The sequence below is a fragment of the Marmota flaviventris genome, chromosome 6, assembly GCF_047511675.1.
Source record: "Marmota flaviventris isolate mMarFla1 chromosome 6, mMarFla1.hap1, whole genome shotgun sequence".
NCBI classification, from domain to species: domain Eukaryota; kingdom Metazoa; phylum Chordata; class Mammalia; order Rodentia; family Sciuridae; genus Marmota; species Marmota flaviventris.
Genome location: NC_092503.1, coordinates 114,376,533 through 114,397,673, shown reverse-complemented (window position 1 = coordinate 114,397,673; position 21,141 = coordinate 114,376,533). Strand labels below are relative to the sequence as shown.

At 50.1% G+C, this 21,141-nt stretch overlaps 1 protein-coding gene and 1 pseudogene across 1 annotated transcript in view; one reads left to right on the top strand and one right to left on the bottom strand.

The window, feature by feature from the left end:
- Positions 1 to 873: 873 nt before the first annotated feature.
- The window catches only part of Kif6 (kinesin family member 6), a 380,879-nt gene continuing 360,611 nt past the window's right edge, over positions 874 to 21,141 (bottom strand). The window contains 4 exon segments of the mRNA XM_027943549.2: positions 874 to 951; positions 7,384 to 7,490; positions 8,939 to 9,028; positions 9,694 to 9,744. Coding sequence (XP_027799350.2) covers positions 935 to 951; positions 7,384 to 7,490; positions 8,939 to 9,028; positions 9,694 to 9,744 — 265 coding nt within the window. The 3' untranslated portion in view covers positions 874 to 934.
- On the top strand, positions 11,779 to 12,130 carry LOC114099408 (ubiquitin-ribosomal protein eL40 fusion protein-like; annotated as a pseudogene).

The following is a 21,141-nucleotide window of genomic DNA, read 5'->3' as shown; positions in this document are numbered from 1 at the left end:
AAAGACAGAAAAACCCAAACAAACCAATTATACGTATTATCTCTCTGCTCTCCCTCTAGGGTCACCAGATCCTCTACTTACAGCACAGACTCTAGGAGCACGGGACAGGCACTTTTATTCAGGTAGCCCCCTTTCCAGGGCCACCCCCCTCCCACTCTCCACTCCCCTGCCACCCTCCAGCTGGAGCTAGGTTGCAGCCCGGATGTAGGCTGTAGTTCTCCCAAGTCTCCTGAGGGCTGGCCCCATCCACGGGTATGCCAGTGCCTGGAGTGCTGGGCGGGTTCACTGAGACAAGACCCTGGCAGCCATGCTTTCCCTGTGTGAACAGGGAGTTTGGCTCAAATCCTGCAAAGCCCCAAGTGGCTGGGTGGAGGCTGAGTCCTGTGGTGCGCGAGCTGCCCTCTCTCAGATCTTGAGAGCTGTCCACTCAGATAGAGAGGCCATCAAGGTGCTCTGCCATGCACTGCCTTGCCTGGGGCTCCCAAGTCCTGCCTGGATCGCCCGTAGCCACTCCTGGGCTTCTAAATTAGGGGACAGGCCAGGCCAGTGGGCTGGTAAAAGCTAAAATGAACTAATTATTATCCCCCACATCATACCACGGTGGGCTTCCCTTGCCACTACGTTATGATCTCATAATCTCAAAGGTTTGTCGTCATCTACGCGTGACGTCACTGAGAGCGAGCTGAAGCCTCATCCTGCCAGCAGCTCCCGGCATTACCTGGCTCTGCCGGCCGCTCCAGCAACCACAGGAAGGATGTCACCTGCAGCCCTGGCCCAGCGTCTCTGACCGCCCCCAGAACACCATCCCTAAAGAAACACAGCTCCCCTCCGCTGGGTTCAAGTTCATCAGCTGCTCCCAGCCACAAGCAAGAGGCCGTGACTCTGTCTGCACTTCATTCTTGAGGCAGCACGTGGCTGGACTCTCCTCAGAAAATCAGTTGCTTCCCAGACCTGGAAGGAGACAGGATGCTCTAGGTTAGGCTGTGCCTGAGGCACAGCAATGAAGGGGTGGGGGGAGGACTGTGGGCCACTCCCCCGGGGGCTGTGTCCTGCCTCACAGAACTTCATCTCCGAGCTGGAACTCTGTGTTGGGCTGCTTTTCGTCACTGTGACCAAAATACCTGATAAGGACAACTTAGAGGAGGAAAGGTTTATTTTTGGCTCATGGCTGCAGAGGCTCAGTCTGTGCTGGGTCAACTCATTGCTCTGGGACAAGGTGAGGCAGCCCCTCAGGGGCCAGGGCCAGCAGAGGAAAGCTGCCAGCTCATGGCCACCAGGAAGCTGAGAGAGGGGGGAAGGGCCTCGAGGCAGTGGCTCTCTTCCAGGGCAGCCCATACGGCCCCACCTCCTCTAGCCATGCCCCACCTGCCCACAGTTACCACCCAATTAGTCCATTCAAATTAGGAGGGACTGACTAGGTGACAGCTGGAGGTGACATTCATAATGTAACCATTTTACCTCTGAATACTCCTGCATTAACTCAGGCCCTTTTGAGGGACCCCTCATATCCAAACCATTAACACACCCACATTAACTTTCCCAACTTCATGGTTCTCACTGATGCCCTTCTCAGTCCCCGAGAGAGTCCCTCCTTGCTTTTTGCTGAAGACATTACGTTATTTCAAGATGGTGCCTCCTGGCCATGTGACCCTCGTCCTGCCACCTCCTGTAGCTGGTTACGGAGAAGGCTTACTGGATTGGGAACTGTAGGCCCTGAGCTCCAGCCAGGATGGTCCCCAATGTGTGTTATGACTTTGGGTAAGTCACCTCAGTTCTTCTGGCCTCACATTCCTCATGTCCTGATGGCCAGAGCAGAGGATTCCTGGACAAAGCAAGGAAGCTAGTTTGGCTCTTTGCTTCTCAAAGCGTGGTCCATGGACCACAGGCACTGGGATCCCTGTGGAGCTTGTTAAGGGATGTGGTCTGGGGCTCCATCCCAGACTTACAGGATCAGAATCTGTACTTTAACAAAATCCTTAGATTTACTGTCACGTAAAGTGTGAGTTATAGGCAGCTTATCTGCTTAAAGTTTGGCTAATACGATAAGAGCAACGGGGAATTTATGGGCTCCTTAGGTGAAGAAGTGAATAGAATGCTTTTTACACAATTGGAGGTTAGGGAGGTTGAGGGGTGAGGCCTGTCGGGAAACAGGTGAGCAGGCAGACGCAGCTTCCAGGTGTGGCCAGGGGTCCTGGCAGTGGGCAGAGAGTGTGGGCTTGGACTGCCTGATACTGGAGAAGACAGATTCTCAGTGGCCCGCTGCTCATGGGAGGTGTGGAAGGAAGAGGATGAGAACACTAAGGCCACAAGTCCTGGTCCTGCAGGTCCAATGCTGTGTGCAAGGCCCAGCTGGCCTCATTTTTAAGGCATCTGACCTGTCCTAATGGGATCCTAGAATGGGAAGGGAGAGTAGGCAGGCAGAGCGGAGGAAGGTGGTGGACCCAGTCACTCTGGACGTGTGGCTCTTGGCTCTGCTGCACCATGGGGACTTCTGGGCAGCCTTGGTGATCCTGATGCCCAGGCCACACACCTCCTCACTGTTTCAGGATCTCTAGGGGTGGGCCCCGGTGAGTTTGATGCCCAGCCAGGGTGGAAACCCACTGCTTTTGTCTCTAGTCCAAGGACTGGTGGGGGCAGAACTAGGCACCACGGGGCACGTAGGGACCGATCAGGCCTGAGGCCTGACGTTTCCCCTGCGCACTGACGAGCACGGGGCCAGGATTAGTTAACCAGGAGTCTGAGCCGGTCCCCACCCAGGACAGTCCCCGACCTCCACGGGCACTTGCAGCAGGGACTGGGGTGGGGAAGGAGTGCTACAGAACAGGGCTGGGAGCATGTGGCACCCCAGGACACAGCTCCTCATGAGCACAGACAGCAAGCCATTCCTTTCATTTGCTCCCTGAGATCAAGTGACAGAGCTCTCATTTTGTATTGGGATTTGGATTTACTGCGTGTTCCCAGGAGGGCACTGCCACAGACACACCATTAAAAAAAAGTCACACTCTTGGGTGTGGGACCGGTCCTCACAGAGAGGCCTGGTCCCTGCGAACTCTCCGGAGCTTGGCGGTTCCTGGGAGACTGATGTGGGCATTATCTCTGGAGGGGCTCCCACCGGGCAAGGTAGAGTCTGTATGTGACAGACACTGAGGGGTGGGGACTGCCCAAGGCCACACAGGGTAGAGAGGTTTGAATTGAGGTTCCTTCCTTCCTGTCCCCTGCTCTTTCACTCCCCAAGACTCCTGGACACAGGCAAGAGCTGAAGTTTTCCCCGAGGACTTGGAGACCCCTGGCAGGCCTCCTCCTGTCACCTTGGGAGAAGAGGGGCTTGAGGTTATCTGGTCACCACATGGTTCCTTTCTGGGTGGAAATATGTCCACACTCAGGAATTAAGGGGGCTCTAGGAAGGGGTTAATCTCATTTCCTCAGACGTAAAAACCATCCTTGGCAGTTGCAAGCGGCAGATTTGACTCTGGATGACTAACGCCCCTTGTGGGGCACATATACCTGTCCTCACGTGCCCCTGGCAGGGATTTAAAGTGCTCTGCAGCGTTTCCCCGAATCCTAAATCAAGTCTATTCATCCCGCGGCTGGTGAAGCCTGTGAGCGGAGGGGCTCGTGTTAAATCGCCCTCTCTGGGCTCCTGCTCCCAGCCCACAGTCACAAATTCCCGGTAATGAGCACGGCTGAAGAAGCCATGACAGCGCTGCACGCTAAATTAAGAGTGGGGCCCAGGGCAGGGGAGTGTTTGCTTTGGCTGTGGTGCCGCCTGGGCTCCGTGTTGCCTGGCAGGGTGGCCTGATAAGTGGGCCGCGTGTGCAGCGCTGGGCGGTGGGCCCTGGGCCACCTGCTGGCCTTCGTCCTGACTGCGGGCAAGGGGCTCCTCATCACCCCCTCATCTCCCTTTGTCACTTAGAAACCAGAATCATTGTATATTTTTTCCTTTTAAGACTGAAAATTGGATCCTGGGATTTTTGTTTGTTTGGATGAATTACTTCCCGGCTACAGGGTGGCTGGAGGCACAGTCACCCCTGCACCCATCCTGGTCCCTCTTCTTGAGGACAAGAGGTCAACTCCCTGTAGCAGAGTGGCACATCTTGGTGGCGGTAACTTTTTGAGGCCCCATAGCGCAGTGCAGAGAGCAGCAGCCTGGGCTACCCTGCCTCTGCCAGGCACTAGCTGGGTTGCTTGGGCAGGTTCTTTGACTTCGAAATGTCTTTGTCTCCTGTGGTCAAAGGGGGAAGGTATCTGGGCTCTGGATGCCGCGTAGGAGTGTGGCGAGCATCAGATGAGGTCAGGTAACTTGAAGGACCACAAATGTCAATTCGCCATCGAGGTTCTGATGAATGTGCCCCCGGCTGCAGTGTCTGCACGGTCAGGGTCAGTGCCCCAGGAAGACGCCATCCTGACAGAGACCTTGGGTTTGCACCTGTTCCTCTAAGAGAGCTGGGTTACATCTCCCTGATGTGAACTTGACTGCTCACTTGCAGGCCTCTTGCGGGGAGGGATGGGGGTTGACCTCTGGAGTCTGGGACCAAGGGGAATCCAATGGCGGCCCCTTCCTCCTGATGACCCGGAGACCGCCTCTGCTCACTTTCTCAGGGAAGTTTCTCCAGCAAGTCTCCCCTGTTCCCCACAGCACCCGCTCCTCTCCCCACTGGCCACTCCTTGACATGTCTTCCTGGTCGCCACTTACAGTGAGCAAGACCCACCCCTGGCCTCCTGCCTCCCTTAGCTCCAGCCTTACCCCTCTGTCCTCCGCTCAGCTGGCCTCCCTGGGGGGTTGCCTCTGCTCACTGCCTCAGCTTCCTCCCCTCCATTCTTTCCTCACCACACCCAGGTCCCACAACTACTGTCTGTGACATTCCAAAGAGCCAGTGGTCAACACCTGCCCTTCCTCCCTCAGCCTCTCAGCACAGTGGACACTATAAGCATCTCTCCTTGGAAGCCCTTCTTCTGCAGACCTCCTGAGGCCACACACCTCTCGCCTGCTGTCCCTGCTCAGACCCTGGAGGTGCCTTCTCGGGGTCTCAGCTTCCTCCCCACCTTGCAGGGTTGGGGCTCCCCAGGCAGTTCCCTAGCAATGGGAACAGCTCTGCGCACTCCTCAGAGGAGACCCCGGCCCGCCTCCTGCTCTAAGCACTTCCAGGCATGATGGCTTCCTGTTTCTTCTTCTAGCCTTGGTTCTCTCTTGAGCGCCTCGTGCTCTGCGGCCTCCTCCACGTCTCCTCTGGGATGTCAGTGGTAGCCCACCGGAATTTGGTAAGGCTCCCGCCCTTCCCTCTGACATCCCCTCGCCTCTCACGTTCCAATAAATGGCTCCACCATCCTCTTAGCTGCGCAGATGGAAAGTGCAGGAGATGCCTGACTTCCGTTTCCCCTTCCATCTCGTGTCCAGTCTCCTGGTGGCTCTCGCCCCTTGCCTGCACCTTTACAGTCGTCGCCTGTAGCGGGTCGACTCCTGGTCTGCATGGTGGCCAGGGCAAGCTTTCTCAGGCGTCTCTCAGATCCCGTCACTCCCATGGTCACAACCCCCCCAGGGGGCTCCCGCGTACCTGGATAACATGGCCCTGCGCGGCTCCTGCCCTCCAGCCCTCACGCCTCCTTCCCTCCCAGGCTTTCCACCTTCTGCCCTTCTGCTTGGACTGCGGCTCCAGAATGTCACATGGCTGCTGTCCTTATTATTCAGCCACGAGTTTAGGGTTCTCTTCTCCTGAGAGGCCTTCCCACCTACAGTCTTCTGAGCTGCTGTCCACGACACTGTCTCACATCACCTCCTCTGTCTGTTGACGCGCTCATTGCTTATCTCCTGCACCCCCACAATGTCAGTTCTCCAGGGCGGGACTCGACTTTTCCTGGTGTCGTCCCAGCACTAGCAGTAGAACCTGGCATACAGGAGGTGCCTAATAAATAGTGTTTGTTGACCGACTGGCTGCTCACTGTTGTTCAGTGCCCGACATATATCATCACAGTATTTTAGGCACCGATGGGGCCTTCGAGATCACCAAGTATGATTTTCTTCTCTTTTTTAGACAAGGAAGCTGGGGATGAGAGAAGGTGAAGATGTCACAGCAAGTTGGTGGCAGTGTTGGGCTGTCACAGGCCTCAGAAAAGACCTGATGAGGTGCCAGTGCCGCTCTTCCTGGTGGCAAAGGCAGCACAGGAAGCAGGCTGGTGCCCAGTGAGGGTGCCCGCTTGCTCCTGGAGAGGATGGCAAAGGCCGACCTGGGCTGTGGTGCTGTGACATGTGCAAACCATAGAGAGCAGTGCAGCAGCTGAGGCGGCCTCTGAGCAGGTGTGAGCCACGAGAGCCAAGCCTTTCCTGTCCCGCTGCTGTGGTTTGAGTCTGCACAGGTCCATGTGTTGGAGGCCTGCTCTCAGCGTGGCCATGCTGGGAGTGGGGCCTCGGGGGAGGCCCGTAGGTCCTGGGTGTGCCCTCAGCAGGGAGTAAGGCAGTTCTGGGGGCCTTGAGCTAGTTCTTGAGACGAGTTGCTATAGACAAACCTGACTCCTGAGTCACTCTGGCTCTGGGCCTTGTGTGTGAGCCCTCCCTGTCACTCCCGTCCACCATGAGGTCTTCCCCACAGCTGAGCTGATGCGAGTGCCATGTCCTGTAACTGTAAGTAGAATGCATCTCTTTTCTTTATTAAGTTTCCCAGTCCCAGGTATTTTGTTACAGTAACACACACACTGTCAAGGCGGGGCTCCTTTGGCATGGGAAGGCAATGCTGAGCCTGCCTAGGAGCCTTTGGATTATGGGGTAAGGCTAAGACTAAGTGCAGGGCTGGAGCAGGAGGCCCTGGGCCTTGTCCCTGGGGCATGGAATGCAGGAGAAGTGGCCTGTCCACAGCAGATGGAGATGGTCAGCTGCTGAGAGGAAGGGGGCAGGCCAGTGACAAGGGCCAGGAAGGGCCTTCTCCTTGTCTTCCTGTCGTCTGACACGCCACACATATTTCCTCCATGACTGATGCAGTGTCCTGGGGCCTGGGCCCTCAAGTGGTGTTTACATCCACACTTGTTGGCAAGAACCACGCTCCAGGAGGAGAGCGAGAGTTCCAGCCGGGGATTCCACAAACCACCACGCATCGCTCAGGCCCTTCCTGTTTGGAGAAGGCTGGGCAGGAGAGAGAGCCGCCTTCAGGGACAAGGAACAAACGGAGCGGAAGGCCTGGAGAGGGAGAGGCTCTGCCAAGTGGGCTCTGCTGCACTCGGGCCTGTTTGGGCCATTCTCGTCCCTTCTCCAGGGGGAAGCAGAGGCCAGCACGTGGGAAGGGCCCAGCCCAGGATGCTTCCTGCTGCCTTCCCACTGGGCTGTCCACTCCAGCCTCCCCATGCCGCCCCCATGCTGGTGAGCAGAGTGGGCCCTGGGCCCTGGGGAGCACTTACATTTCTTCTGCAAAATGTTCTGCCTGGCCTTGAGGAATGCCAGGATGTCAGAGTCCGTCTGGCTGTCTCCGGTGAGAGGGACGGACGAAGTTGTCTTCTCAGGGATGCTGGGGACAGTGACATGTCGCACTTTACTACTCCTTATGGTGGGACTCAGCATTCAATTTTCCAAAATGTGTTCCCATTTGTGGGGAGTAACTCTCACCAGGTGCGTGTGACAGCCTGCCTCCTTCTCCCTCCCTCCCACCTTCTGCACAGCCACTCCTGTCCTTTTATCAGCACATTGGGTCATGCACTCCCTGGCTTAGACTCCTCTCATGACTTTTGGAGTAAAATTCAAACTCTATCCAGTGACCTTCCAGGTCCTGCGGGTGTTTGGATCTCCCACCCACTGTGCCCCCACACGACCCTGGGGCCACCCTGACCCTCTTCCTTTTTTCTGCTACTGAATATGTGAAGCCCCACCCAGCCTCAGGGCCTTTGCCTTCGCTATCTCCTCTCCCTCCACCTCTGTCTCCATCCCTCACCTCCACACCTGTCCTCATCCTGGACTTTCCCAAACCAACCTCCTTTTACCCAGCTCTCTTCTTAGATGTGACATCTTTAAGAATGTCCCCCCAATACATATACACGCCCCCACCATGGTCTAGCTAGTTGCCCCCAAGGCCGAGATCCATAATTCTCCTGTGTCTCCCCAAAAAACAGAACCATGTTTAGCTAAGTACAAAAAAAAGCTCGCCTCCCCAGAATCCTTTGCAGCTCTGTGTGGCCAGGGAGGTTCGTGAGCAGAAGCTCGTGTGGGATTTTCAGGGAATCCCTTATAAAGGGAGGGAGGTCTGCACCCTTCCCCTCCTCTCTCTCCATTCGGACTTCTAGATTGCTCTAAGAAAAGTCAGAGTAGCACACTCCCCTGGCTGTGCCAATCCTCAGCCTGACACCCGTCACTCCACCACTGGCACCACTGCCTTAGAAGGCCAGGAGGGCTGTTAACAAGGCCATGATCACGAGTGGTTCTGGGTGTGGGGATTCCAGCTGCCGCTCAGCGAGGGGCCCTGTAGCAGGAGCTGCTGGCCATCCTGGGTTCGGGAGGGGAGGGACCATGGTGGGGTTCCGCGAGCTCTGGGAGAGGAAGAGGCCTGCCAGGTGAGCGGGCGCTGTAGTCAAGGCCACCAAGAGCACTCAGGCCAGGAGCCTTAGCAACTCTGTTCAGTCCCCAAGCAAAAGGCTTCTGGCTGGGGCCAGGCGGCCGGCTCTGCTTTGGCAGAGGGCCTGGTGGGTTTGGTTGGAACTGCCCGCGGGCTGGCTCCTCTTTCCTGTGTGACTTCAGGTACATTCTTCACAAGGAACTTGAAGCACCTCTGCTGGACAAGGACCCGGTGCCCTGGGAGAGAACTCCCCAGCTTTGAGAATCAGAAAGCATGAGAGATTCCATGGGATCCCCAGGGGACAGGACGGGGGCCAGCCCTGGGCTCCATCTGGGCGGCTTTGGGGGAAGAGAATGTGACTTTTACTGCAGAGGCCGTCACAGGCATCGAGAGGGAGGGAGGCCACCAACCTGCCTTCCAGCCAGGTGCCAGTGCTGCTCTGCTCCGGGCTGCGCGGGCTGGGGCAGGGCGAGGGCGAGACCTTTCTGGCACTCACGACACTGCAAAAACCGACAAAAGCCAAAGTTAGAGGGGATAAGAAGGGAATGCAGGGGCTGGGGATGTGGCTCAAGTGGTCACGCGCTCGCCTGGCCTGCGCGGGGCGCTGGGTTCGATCCTCAGCACCACATAAAAATAAAATAAAGATGGTGGGTCCACCGAAAACTAGAAAATAAATATTAAAAAAATTCTCTCCCTCTCTCTTAAAAAAAAAAAAAAAAAGAAGAGAATGCAGGGTTTACGTTGTTTATATCCAGCAGCTTTTGTGAACTGCATGTCCTTCCCACATTCCTATGTTGAGGTCCCACTCCCCAGTGTAATGGCGTTTAAAGGTGGGGCCTTGGGGGGTAATTAGGTTTGGGTGAGGTTTGAAGGTGGCCCTCAAGATGGGGTTAGTGTCCTTATGAGGAGGGAGGGAGAGGCCAGAGCACTCGGCCTGAGTCTCTCCCTGGACACTACGAGGAGGAGGTGTGGCCAGCCAGGAAGGGGGCCCTCAGCAGGAGCAGATCTGCTGTGCCATAGAGTTCCTATGTGGAACCGGCCCCAGGGGGATGGGATCAGGAGGCCGGGCCTCTGAGATCAGAGAAAGCCCTCATGAATGGGGTTAGTGACTTTATAAAGGAAATATCAGAAGCACTGGCCCTTTTTCCTATGTGAGGGTCTTTACCAGACACCAAAATTGCCAATGCCATGGTCTTGGGCTTCCCTGCCTCAAGAACTGTGAAAAACAAACGTTCATTGGAAAACAAATGAACTGGGCACAGGGGTGCACAGCAATGATCTCAACCACTTGGGAGGCTGAGGCGAGAGGCTGGCAAGTTTGAGGCCAACCTTGACAGTTCAGTGAGACTTTGTCTCAAAAATAAAAAATAAAATAAAAAGAAAAGGGAGTGTAGCTCAGTAGTAGAGCATCCCTGGGTTCGATCCGCAGTACCCTCCACATGCACACACAAACACACACATAAACCAAAACCCAAAACCCCAAACCCCAAAAGAAGAACCAAACAACCACAATAACAACAACAAAACCCAAATGAGCCAACCCAAGCTCTGGGATTTTGCTATAGACGTGGCTAAGTGCCAAGAATCCTGTCTTGGGTGGCTGAACACTGATTTCATTGTTGTGGCAAACCATGTGTTGGCCGTAGAAGGTGAACAACAGGCAGTGAAGACTGTCACTGCTTACAGGCCAGGCCTTGAGAGGGTGCTCGGGAATTGCCGTGCCATTCAGTCCTCTCAGTGGTAAGAGGAGGATGTCATTATCCTAATTCACAGATGAGAAAACTGAGGTGTAGGGCGAAGCTAGGGAAATTCCAGTAGGTGGCAGCATCTGGACCTCATCATGACTGCGAGGCCCAGGCCTGAGCTCTCGACTGCTAGCTCCACACTGGCTTTCCCCTGGCCACAGTGACCACCCCAGGGGGCCTCAGCTGCTGACTCTGTGCTCCTGGAGTGAGAAGTCATATCTGACGGCTCGTCAGGTGCACTGGGCCCCTTTACCATGGTGGCCTGATGTGTGTGGCTTGCCTTGGATTCCTGGCTGCAGACAGTGGAAATCAGGGCCCCTCCTGGGTGCAGACGAGGTGAGGGCCAGTTTTTCTAGTTACTCTGCCCTGCTCTAAGCTGTGCTGTAAGCCCCTGGAGATGGAATTCTCTTCCTTGCTCTGGGATGGTCCTGTGTAGAGACGATAGCAGAGCTCAAAGAGACCAAGAAGTCACATGGGACACACTTGGGGAGGCTCAGGCTGAGTGTCAGGCCAAGGACAGACAGGTGAGCTGGCCTTGCCAAGCCTGCATGGTCAGTCCAAGGCATCTGCAGGCCTGATGACCCAGGTGTCCCACAGGTGAGTGGAGACACTGCCCAGCTCCTCTTCTACCCTCTCCAACCTCAGCCAGTAGCAGGGCTCTTACTCTGGACTCAGGACAGTGGGTCAAATAAACAGGAAGAAAATCAGAGCCCGGTCCCCGCTCCTCCCCCTAGTGCTCATTTCCTAGCAGTCTGGAGTCTCCCTGGGGCGCCTGGGAGAAGCTGGGTCTGTGCTGTGTCGGGCGAGGGCTGCTGCAGGACTGGAGGCAGCCACAAGGTGGCAGGCTGTGCACGTTTGCCTTTGGAGAACACTGGCCAGTTCCCAGGGCTTCCGAGGGGTTTCTGGTGCCAGCCTGGCGAAGGGAAGGAGAAAGGGCTTTTCATCTTGCAGGTGTTTCAATTACAGCAGGCCAAGGTCAGTGCAGAAAGTGTAGCAAGTCTGCAAGACCAAGTCATTGGTACACAAATGGCTCATGGGCTCCATGGCTTCCAGTGGAGTCTTTGTAGATTCCAGGGGGAGTTTACAGATGTCAAATTGTTGAGGGTCAGGAGTGGGTAGAAGAGGAGGAGAAATGGATGAGGGCAGGGCAGAAGGGTGTGATGGCACCGAGGCAGATGGGGACATGCAGCACCCCCTGCAGAGGCCAGCCATGTCCTGCAGGAGGACACATGGCACTATGTGCAGGCCTGGGGCTCCTGAGGGAGCGACTCCCCACCTCCTAAACTGCTGGAGTATCCCTGGGGGCCAGGGCTCAGTTTCCTGACCCTCAGGAGTGTGCCACAGATGACCTCTGCCCTGTTTGTCCAGCAAGCCTTTGACACTGAATTCATTTCTCATGCTCTCTCTCCTGGAAAGGGAGCATATCAGCTATCAGAATGAATTATCTCCTTAATAAAAATTAATAAACCACTCTTTCTCTTCAACGAGGCTCCTGAGTGGATGCAGAGATGCAGATCTTTGTGAAGACCCTGACAGGCAAGACCATCACCCTCGACGTTGAGCCCAGTGATGCCATCAAGAATGTCAAAGCCAAAATTCGAGACAAGGAGGGCATCGCACCTGACCAGCTGGAGGACAGCTGCACTCTCAGGACACAACCTCCAGAAAGTCCACCTGCACTTGGCGCTTCACCTGCGAGGTGGCATCACTGAGCCTTCCCTGTGCACTTGCCCAGAAGTACAGCTGTGACAAGATGATCTGTCACAAGCGTTAAGCCCACCTGCACCCCCGTGCTGTCAGCTGCTGCAAGTAAAAGTTGGCCACACCAACAACCTCCGCCCCAAGAAGGTCAAATAAAGCCCTTCCACTGGCTCCTTTCCCCAAAGGGTGGCCTCCTGTCCAAGCCCCATGCATGGCCTTGGGTTCTCAATAAAGTTTCCCTCACGTTGATTGGAGCAGTAAAAAAAAAAAAAATTAATAAGCAATGTTGATGATACTTAGGCTTCTTGGGTTGCCAGGGCATTTAGTATGGTCAGCCCTCAGGACCTGGACGCTGGGCTTTTGGAAGCTGGCGGGAGGACCAGCTCACTGGCCTGAAGAGCGTGTAGAGAACAGCCGCCATGGAGTTCAGGTGAACACAGTCGCTGGGCTCTTGCTCTCTTTGCAGAAACTCTTTAATGGCGCTGAATGTTCATCTGCTCGTGGAAGGATAATGTAGAGCGACCCTGGTGCGATTTACAGATGAGGCCAGGGAATCGCAGAGTGGGGAGCTGCCTTGCCCAAGGCTGGGCTGCTGTGGCAGAGTCCCTTTGTCAAAATCTTAGTGATCAAACTCCTCGGAGGTGACGCCTTGGAAGCCCGAGGCCCTCAACGGCAGGGTCCAGGGTCTCTCGGCGAGCATGCCCAGGAGAGGTCTTGGAATACCTAGGGGACACCCAGGAATGGCTAGCAGAGCAGGCCCCACGCAGGCGAGGAGGAAGCTGGCGAGGGGCAGAAGCCAGGAGGCCAAGCCCTGGGGCTGGTGCTTAGACCTGCCCCACCACGGCCTGCAAAGGTGGCCGCAGAATGGACGAATGGCCAAGCTGTACAGAGTGGCCAACAGGGAGCGGGCCAAAGGGCAAGATGCTCAGGAAGAAGGAAGGAGAAGGGAAGGAAAGGTGGGGGTGAAGGGAGGGCTGCAAGAGAAGGAAGGGGACAAGGAGCGCAGCAGAAGGGGACAGGCAGGGAGAGCAGGGTGGAGGACGGGAAGGACGGAGGGGTCTGGCCACTAGATGTGGAGTTTGAAGCTCTGTCTCAACGACACAGTTAAAAAGAATCCCATTCTTTTCTGGGGCCTTGGTTTCTTTATTTGTAAAATGAGGGAGCTGAATTCAGAGTTTCTCACTGAAATGGCGAGGAGCCAGTGACAGGGAGTGTGGCTTCCCAGTTCTTCAAAGGCCACCTTCTAGGGACATACAGGATGGCTCTTTGAAAGTCCTGGCCCCTTCGGGAAATCAGCTGGTGGGGACACCTTGAAGGAGTGAGGCCCCCAGCCGGGGCCTGGCCCGGCAGGATATTAGTTTGTGTGAAATATTTCAAGATGTGGATGAGAAAGTGACAAGTCTACTAGGCACACTGTACGCTTGCCCCTGGGGGCAGTCGTTAATGCTAAACAAAACTGGTGTCAGAAGTGAGGACAGTGACGAGACTCGGACAGGCCTGGCTTTAGTCCTGGTCTCTCTGCTAATTGGCTGGGTGGCCCTGAGCAAGTTATTTAATCTCCCTGAGCCTGATTTTCTCAACTACTAAATGGGGAACAATTCTGACACTGCACAGTCATTCCGTGCCTGGCCATGAGGGCCTCAGCAAGTGACAGTGGGTGTCATTACCGTAAGAGGAGGGCCATGCCAGCTGCTGGGGGTCCTCTTTGGCTGGCTGTTCAGAGTGAGCTGCCCCAGGACAGGGTCTCTTCCCGCCTCGGCTCTGGGTGGAGCTTCGTGGGCTCTTTATTGCCACCATTCTGAGCCAGTGGCAGTGGCTTCTGAGTCAGAGACTGAGCCAAGTCTTCTCCCCCTCCAGCCTCCAGCAGGGACACTGTCCTCTCTCCTCTCTATGTGACCTTCCCACTCACCTGTCCTCAAACTATCCTGTACTCAAACTACCGTGGTGGGTGGGGACTGTGGGGAGCTGACCCTCACGGTGTCTGAAACGCTGGTTAGGACACTTCTCTGCTGAGGGTCACAGTTCTCAAGCAGAGCACCAGCAGCCAGTGCAGGTGACAAGGCCCCAGGCCCCACCTGAGAGCCGTCCTCTGGGCACCTCCCCAGCCATCAGGGCATGGGAGCCCAGGAGTGGGATTCTGGGAGACTCACAGAAGAGCTCCTGCGGGTGGTCCCAGGTGAACTGTGGAAAGCCAGGGTGCAGGGATTTCCTGGCAGGCACGGCCGATTTCTTACCTTATAACCCCGGGCCAGGTGGGTGCTCATTGGAACCGTCCCGACACCTCAGCCCACCCTCATTTCACTGTCTGTGAAGCAACAGAAAAAAGAGCCGGGGCTTCCTATGGGCTGAACAGGGTATTCCTGGCCCTAGGAGAGGGGGCTCTAGCCTCTGGGCTGTGGGGGAATTGTCCTCACAGGCCACAACAATACCCGGGGGCTCTGTCCTCTGTGCTGGGCTTTCAGATATGTTTTGTGGAGGCCTGGGGTTTCAGGGAGGAGTTCTGGATGGGGACAGAGGTTGGCAGATACACAGGGTGCAAGGGAACACCTAGAGGACGCCAGGTACAGGGCACAAGGCTGGGCTGCCTCTCCCGCCCGGGCAATGCAGGTGCCTAGTGACGCTGCCTTTTCCATTTTTTAAACTAATAGACTAATTTTTTTTGGTACCAAGATTGAACCCAGGGAAGCTTAATCACTGAGCCACACCCCCAGCTCCTTTTTGTATTTTATTTAGAGACAGGGTGTTGCTGAGTTGTTTGGGGCTTTGCTAAGTTGCTGAGGCTGGCTTTGAACTAGAGATCCTCCTGCCTCAGCCTCTGGGGCCACTGGGGTTAAAGGTGTGTGTCAGGGCACGTGGAAATAGACTATTTTTAAGAGAAGTTTTAGGTTTATAGAAAATTGAGTGACACTACAGCATTCCCAAACACCGCTTTTTATCCACCCGCCCCCACGAGTTTTCCACCACTCTAACCTCTGGCATCGCTGTGGTTCTTTGTTACAGGTGGTGAACCAGGGCTGATGAGTTAGCCTAGTTGAAAGATGACCCCAATTGGAGGAGGAGCACAGCCGCCGCCCGCCCCTGCAAGGGAGACTTTGCAACTATACAAGAGCAATATGAATATATAGGGGGGAAATTCAATAACACAACAGTTTCACCAAGCAGAAAGAAACGCGAGCAGTATGAAAAGACAAGGAAAGAAAGGACCACAAGCAATGCAGGTCAACTCAACCTTAGAAGAGGTAATAGCTGCAGCAGATGGAATGTCAGATAAAGAATTCAGGATTTACATGCTTCAGATGATCTGGAGTCTCAAGGAAGACATTAGACAGCAAAATCAGACAATGAAAGATCACTTCAACAATGAATTACATAAACAAATCCAAGAAGCAAAAGATCAACTATACAGGGAAATAGAGGTTATAAAAAACAAACAAACAGAAATCCTAGAAATGCAGGAAGCAATAAACCAACTTAAAAACTCAAATGAGAATATTACCAGCAGAGTAGAACACTTAGAAGATAGAACATCAGACAATGAAGACAAAGTATTTCAACTTGAAAAGAGCATAGACAGCTCAGCAAGACTCTTAAGAAACCATGAGCAGAACATCCAAGAAATATGGGATAACATAAAGAGACCAAACTTAAGAGTCATTGGGATACAGGAAGGTATAGAGGTCCAAACCAAAGGAATGAGCAATCTGTTCAACAAAATAATACGAGAAAACTTCCCAGACTTGAAGAATGAGACAGAATCCCAAATCCTAGAAGCCTACAGGACGCCAAACATGCAAAATCATAAGAGACCCACACCTAGACACATTATAATGAAGATGCCCAACATACAGAATAAGGAGAGAATTTTAAAAGCTTCAAGAGAAAGGAAGCAGATTACATTTAGGGGTAAACCAATCAGGATAACAGCTGATCTTTCAACACAGACTCTGAAAGCTAGAAGATCCTGGAACAACATATTTCAAATGCTGAAAGAAAATGGGTTCCAACCAAGAATTGTGTATCCAGCGAAATTAAGCTTCAGGATGGAAGATGAAATTAAAACCTTCCACGATAAACAAAAGCTAAAAGAATTTGCAGCTAGAAAACCATCTCTTCAAAACATCCTCGGCAAAACATTACAGGAAGAGGAAATGGAAAATAACAATGAAAACCAACAGTGGGAGGTAGTACAATAAAGGGAAAAAATAATCAAAGAGGAAAAACAAACCATGTTAAGTAACATAAATAAACAAATATGGCTGGAAGAACAATCCATATCTCAATAATAACCCTAAATGTTAATGGCTTAAACTCACCAATTAAGAGACACAGGCTAGTAGAGTGGATCAAAAAAAAAAAAAAAAAAGATCCAACAATATGCTGCCTACAGGAGACGCACTTGATAGGAAAAGACATACATAGACTGAAGGTGAAAGGTTGGGAAAATCATATCACTCATATGGACTTTGGAAACAAGCAGGAGTGTCCATACTCATATCAAATAAAATAGATTTCAAGCCAAAGTTAATCAAAAGGGATAAAGAGGGACACTACATACTGCTTAAGGGAACCATACACCAACAAGACATAACAATCATAAATATATATGCCCCAAACAATGGTGCAGCTATGTTCATCAAACAAACTCTTCTCAAGTTCAAGAGTCTAATAGACCACCATACAATAATCATGGGAGACTTCAACACACCTCTCTCGCCACTGGACAGATCTTCCAAACAAAAGTTGAATAAGGAAACTATAGAACTCAATAACACAATTAATAACCTAGACTTAATTGACATATATAGAATATACCACCCAACATCAAGCAGTTACACTTTTTTCTCAGCAGCACATGGATCCTTCTCAAAAATAGATCATATATTATGTCACAGAAACTCTTAGACAATATAAAGGAGTAGAGATAATACCATGCATCCTATCTGATCATAATGGAATGGAACTGAAAATCAACGATAAAAGAAGGAAGGAAAAAGAATACATCACTTGGAGAATGAACAATAGGTTACTGAATGATCAATGGGTTATAGAAGACATCAAGGAGGAAATTAAAAAATTCTTAGAGATTAATGAAAACACAGACACAACATATCGGAATCTATGGGACACAATGAAAGCAGTTTTAAGAGGAAAATTCATTGCCTGGAGTTCATTCCTTAAAAAAAGGAAAAACCAACAAATAAATGATCTCACACTTCATCTCAAAATCCTAGAAAAAGAAGAGCAAAAAACAGCAAAAGAAGTCAAGAAATAATTAAAATCAGAGCTGAAATTAATGAAATTGAAACAAAAGAAACAATTGAAAAAATTGACAAAACTAAAAGTTGGTTCTTTGAAAAAATAAATAAGATCGACAGACCCTTAGCCATGCTAATGAAGAAAAGAAGAGAGAGAACTCAAATTCCTAGCATACGGGATGAAAAAGGCAATATCACAACAGACACTTCAGAAATACAGAAGATAATTAGAAATTATTTTGAATCCTTATACTCCAATAAAATAGAAGATAGTGAAGGCATCGATAAATTTCTTAAGTCATATGATCTACCCAGATTGAGTCAGGAGGATATAGGCAACATAAACAGACCAATATCAATTGAGGAAATAGAAGAAGCCATCAAAAGACTACCAACTAAGAAAAGCCCAGGACCGGATGGGTATACAGCAGAGTTTTACAAAATCTTTAAAGAAGAACTAATACCAATACTTTTCAAGCTATTCCAGGAAATAGAAAAAGAGGGAGAACTTCCAAATTCATTCTACGAGGCCAACATCACCCTGATTCCTAAACCAGACAAAGATACTTCAAAGAAAGAAAACTACAGACCAATATCTCTAATGAATCTAGATGCAAAAATCCTCAATAAAATTCTGGCGAATCGGATACAAAAACATATAAAAAAAATTGTGCACCATAATCAAGTAGGATTCATCCCTGGGATGCAAGGCTGGTTCAATATACAGAAATCAATAAATGTTATTCACCACATCAATAGACTTAAAGATAAGAACCATATGATCATCTCGATAGATGCAGAAAAAGCATTCGACAAAGTACAGCATCCCTTTATGTTCAAAACTCTAGAAAAACTAGGGATAACAGGAACATACCTCAATATTGTAAAAGCTATCTATGCTAAGCCTCAGGCTAGCATCATTCTGAACAGAGAAAAATTGAAGGCATTCCCTCTAAAATCTGGAACAAGACAGGGATGCCCTCTCTCACCACTTCTGTTCACTATTTTCAGATGACATGATTCTATACCTAGCAGACCCAAAAGGGTCTACAAAGAAACTATTAGAGCTAATAAATGAATTCAGCAAAGTGGCAGGATATAAAATCAACACACATAAATCAAAGGCATTCCTGTATATCAGCGACAAATCCTCTGAAATGGAAATGAGGACAACCACTCCATTCACAATATCCTCAAAAAAATAAAATACTTGGGAATCAACCTAACAAAAGAGGTGAAAGACTTATACAATGAAAACTACAGAACCCTAAAGAGAGAAATAGAAGAAGATCTTAGAAGATGGAAAAAGATACCCTGTTCATGGATAGGCAGAACTAACATCATCAAAATGGCGATATTACCAAAAGTTCTCTATAGGTTTAATGCAATGCCAATCAAAATCCCAACAGCATTTCTTGTAGAAATAGATAAAGCAATTATGAAATTCATATGGAAAAATAAAAGACCCAGAATAGCAAAAACAACTCTAAGCAGGAAGTGTGAATCAGGCAGTATAGCGATACCAGACCTCAAACTATATTACAGAGCAATAGTAACAAAAACAGCATGGTACTGGTACCAAAACAGGTGGGTGGACCAATGGTACAGAATAGAGGACACAGAAACCAATCCACAAAACTACAACTATCTTATATTTGATAAAGGGGCTAAAAGCATGCAATGGAGGAAGGATAGCATCTTCAACAAATGGTGCTGGGAAAACTGGAAATCCATATGCAACAAAATGAAACTGAATCCCTTTCTCTCGCCATGCACAAAAGTTAACTCAAAATGGATCAAGGAGCTTGATATCAAATCAGAGACACGGCATCTGATACAAGAAAAAGTTGGCTACGATCTACATACTGTGGGGTCGGGCTCCAAATTCCTCAATAGGACACCCATAGCACAAGAGTTAATAACTAGAATCAACAAATGGGACTTACTCAAACTAAAAAGTTTTTTTCTCAGCAAAAGAAACAATAAGAGAGGTAAATAGGGAGCCTACATCCTGGGAACAAATCTTTACTCCTCACACTTCAGATAGAGCCCTAATATTCAGAGTATACAAAGAACTCAAAGAATTAAACAATAAGAAAACGAATAACCCAATCAACAAATGGGCCAAGGACCTGAACAGACACTTCTCAGAGGAGGACATACAGTCAATCAACAAGTACATGAAAAAATGCTCACCATCTCTAGCAGTCAGAGAAATGCAAATCAAAACCACCCTAAGATACCATCTCACTCCAGTAAGATTGGCAACCATTAGGAAGTCAAACAACAACAAGTGCTGGCGAGGATGTGGGGAAAAGGGTACACTTGTACATTGCTGGTGGGACTGCAAATTGGTGCAGCCAATTTGGAAAGCAGTATGGAGATTTCTTGGAAAGCTGGGAATGGAACCACCATTTGACCCAGCTATTCCCCTTCTCGGTCTATTCCCTAAAGACCTAAAAAGAGCATGCTACAGGGACACTGCTACATCGATGTTCATAGCAGCACAATTCACAATAGCAAGACTGTGGAACCAACCTAGATGCCCTTCAATAGATGAATGGATAAAAAAATGTGGCATTTATACACAATGGAGTATTACTCTGCATTAAAAAATGATAAAATCATAGAATTTGCAGGGAAATGGATGGCATTAGAACAGATTATGCTAAGTGAAGCTAGCCAATCCCTAAAAAACAAATGCCAAATGTCTTCTTTGATATAAGGAGAGTAACTAAGAACAGAGTAGGGAGGAAGAGCATGAGAAGAAGATTAACATTAAACAGGGATGAGAGGTGGGAGGGAAAGGGAGAGAGAAGGGAAATTGCATGGAAATGGAAGGAGACCCTCAGGGTTATACAAAATTACATACAAGAGGAAGTGAGGGGAAAGGGAAAAAAATAACAAGGGGGAGAAATGAATGACAGTAGAGGGGGTAGAGAGAGAGGAGGGGAGGGGAGGGGAGGGGGCATTGTAGAGGATAGGAAAGGCAGCAGAATACAACAGACACTAGTATGGCAATATGTAAATCAGTGGATGTGTAACCGATGTGAATCTGCAATCTGTATATTGGGTAAAAATGGGAGTTCATAACCCACTTGAATCAAAATGTGGAATATGATATATCAAGAACTATGTAATGTTTTGAACAACCAATAATAAAAATTAAAAAAAAATAAAGTTCAAGTGGCTTTTTTTTTTTTTTTCATGGATTGACACTGCCATTTAAAACACCCGATTACCCAAACAAAATGCACTGTGCCACTGCAGACCCTGGGCTTCAGGTGCACACGGGAGATGGGTCCTGAAACTAGGACACATGGGGAGTCCGGGAGGGTTGGCCTGGAATGGGGGCCTCGCTGGCAGACTGTTTTCTAGAAATGCCTTTTTTTTTTTTTTTTGCTTTTAAGATTAATTTTAGATTCCAGGAGAGATGCAAGGAGAGTGCAGACCATTTCACAGGCCCAGTACCTGGTTTCACCTGTATTCATTTTTATACCACTGTGGTATGTTGATACATTATTATTAACTAAATATTTTTTATTTAGTTAAATACATTATTATTAACAAATATTTTTTAAACTAAGAAAATTCAGAAAAAGTATGCATACTTTTTCTGAATTTTCTTAGTTTAAAAAATATTTGGCCATATCTTTTTGATATACATATTTAAAGAAATTTCAACTTATATATAAAACATTGAAAGTTGTACATGTTAACGGGGTACCATGTAATGTCTGATACCGTGTTTGCTTTAAGTAATGTTTGAGTCAGGTTATTTATCTCCTCACACATTTCTCATTTCTTTATGATGAATGCTTCCTAGTTTTTACCTACTGTCTTTATTTATTCGTTTATTTTTGGCACAGGGGATTGAATCCAGGGGAGCTTAACCACCAAGCCACATTCCCA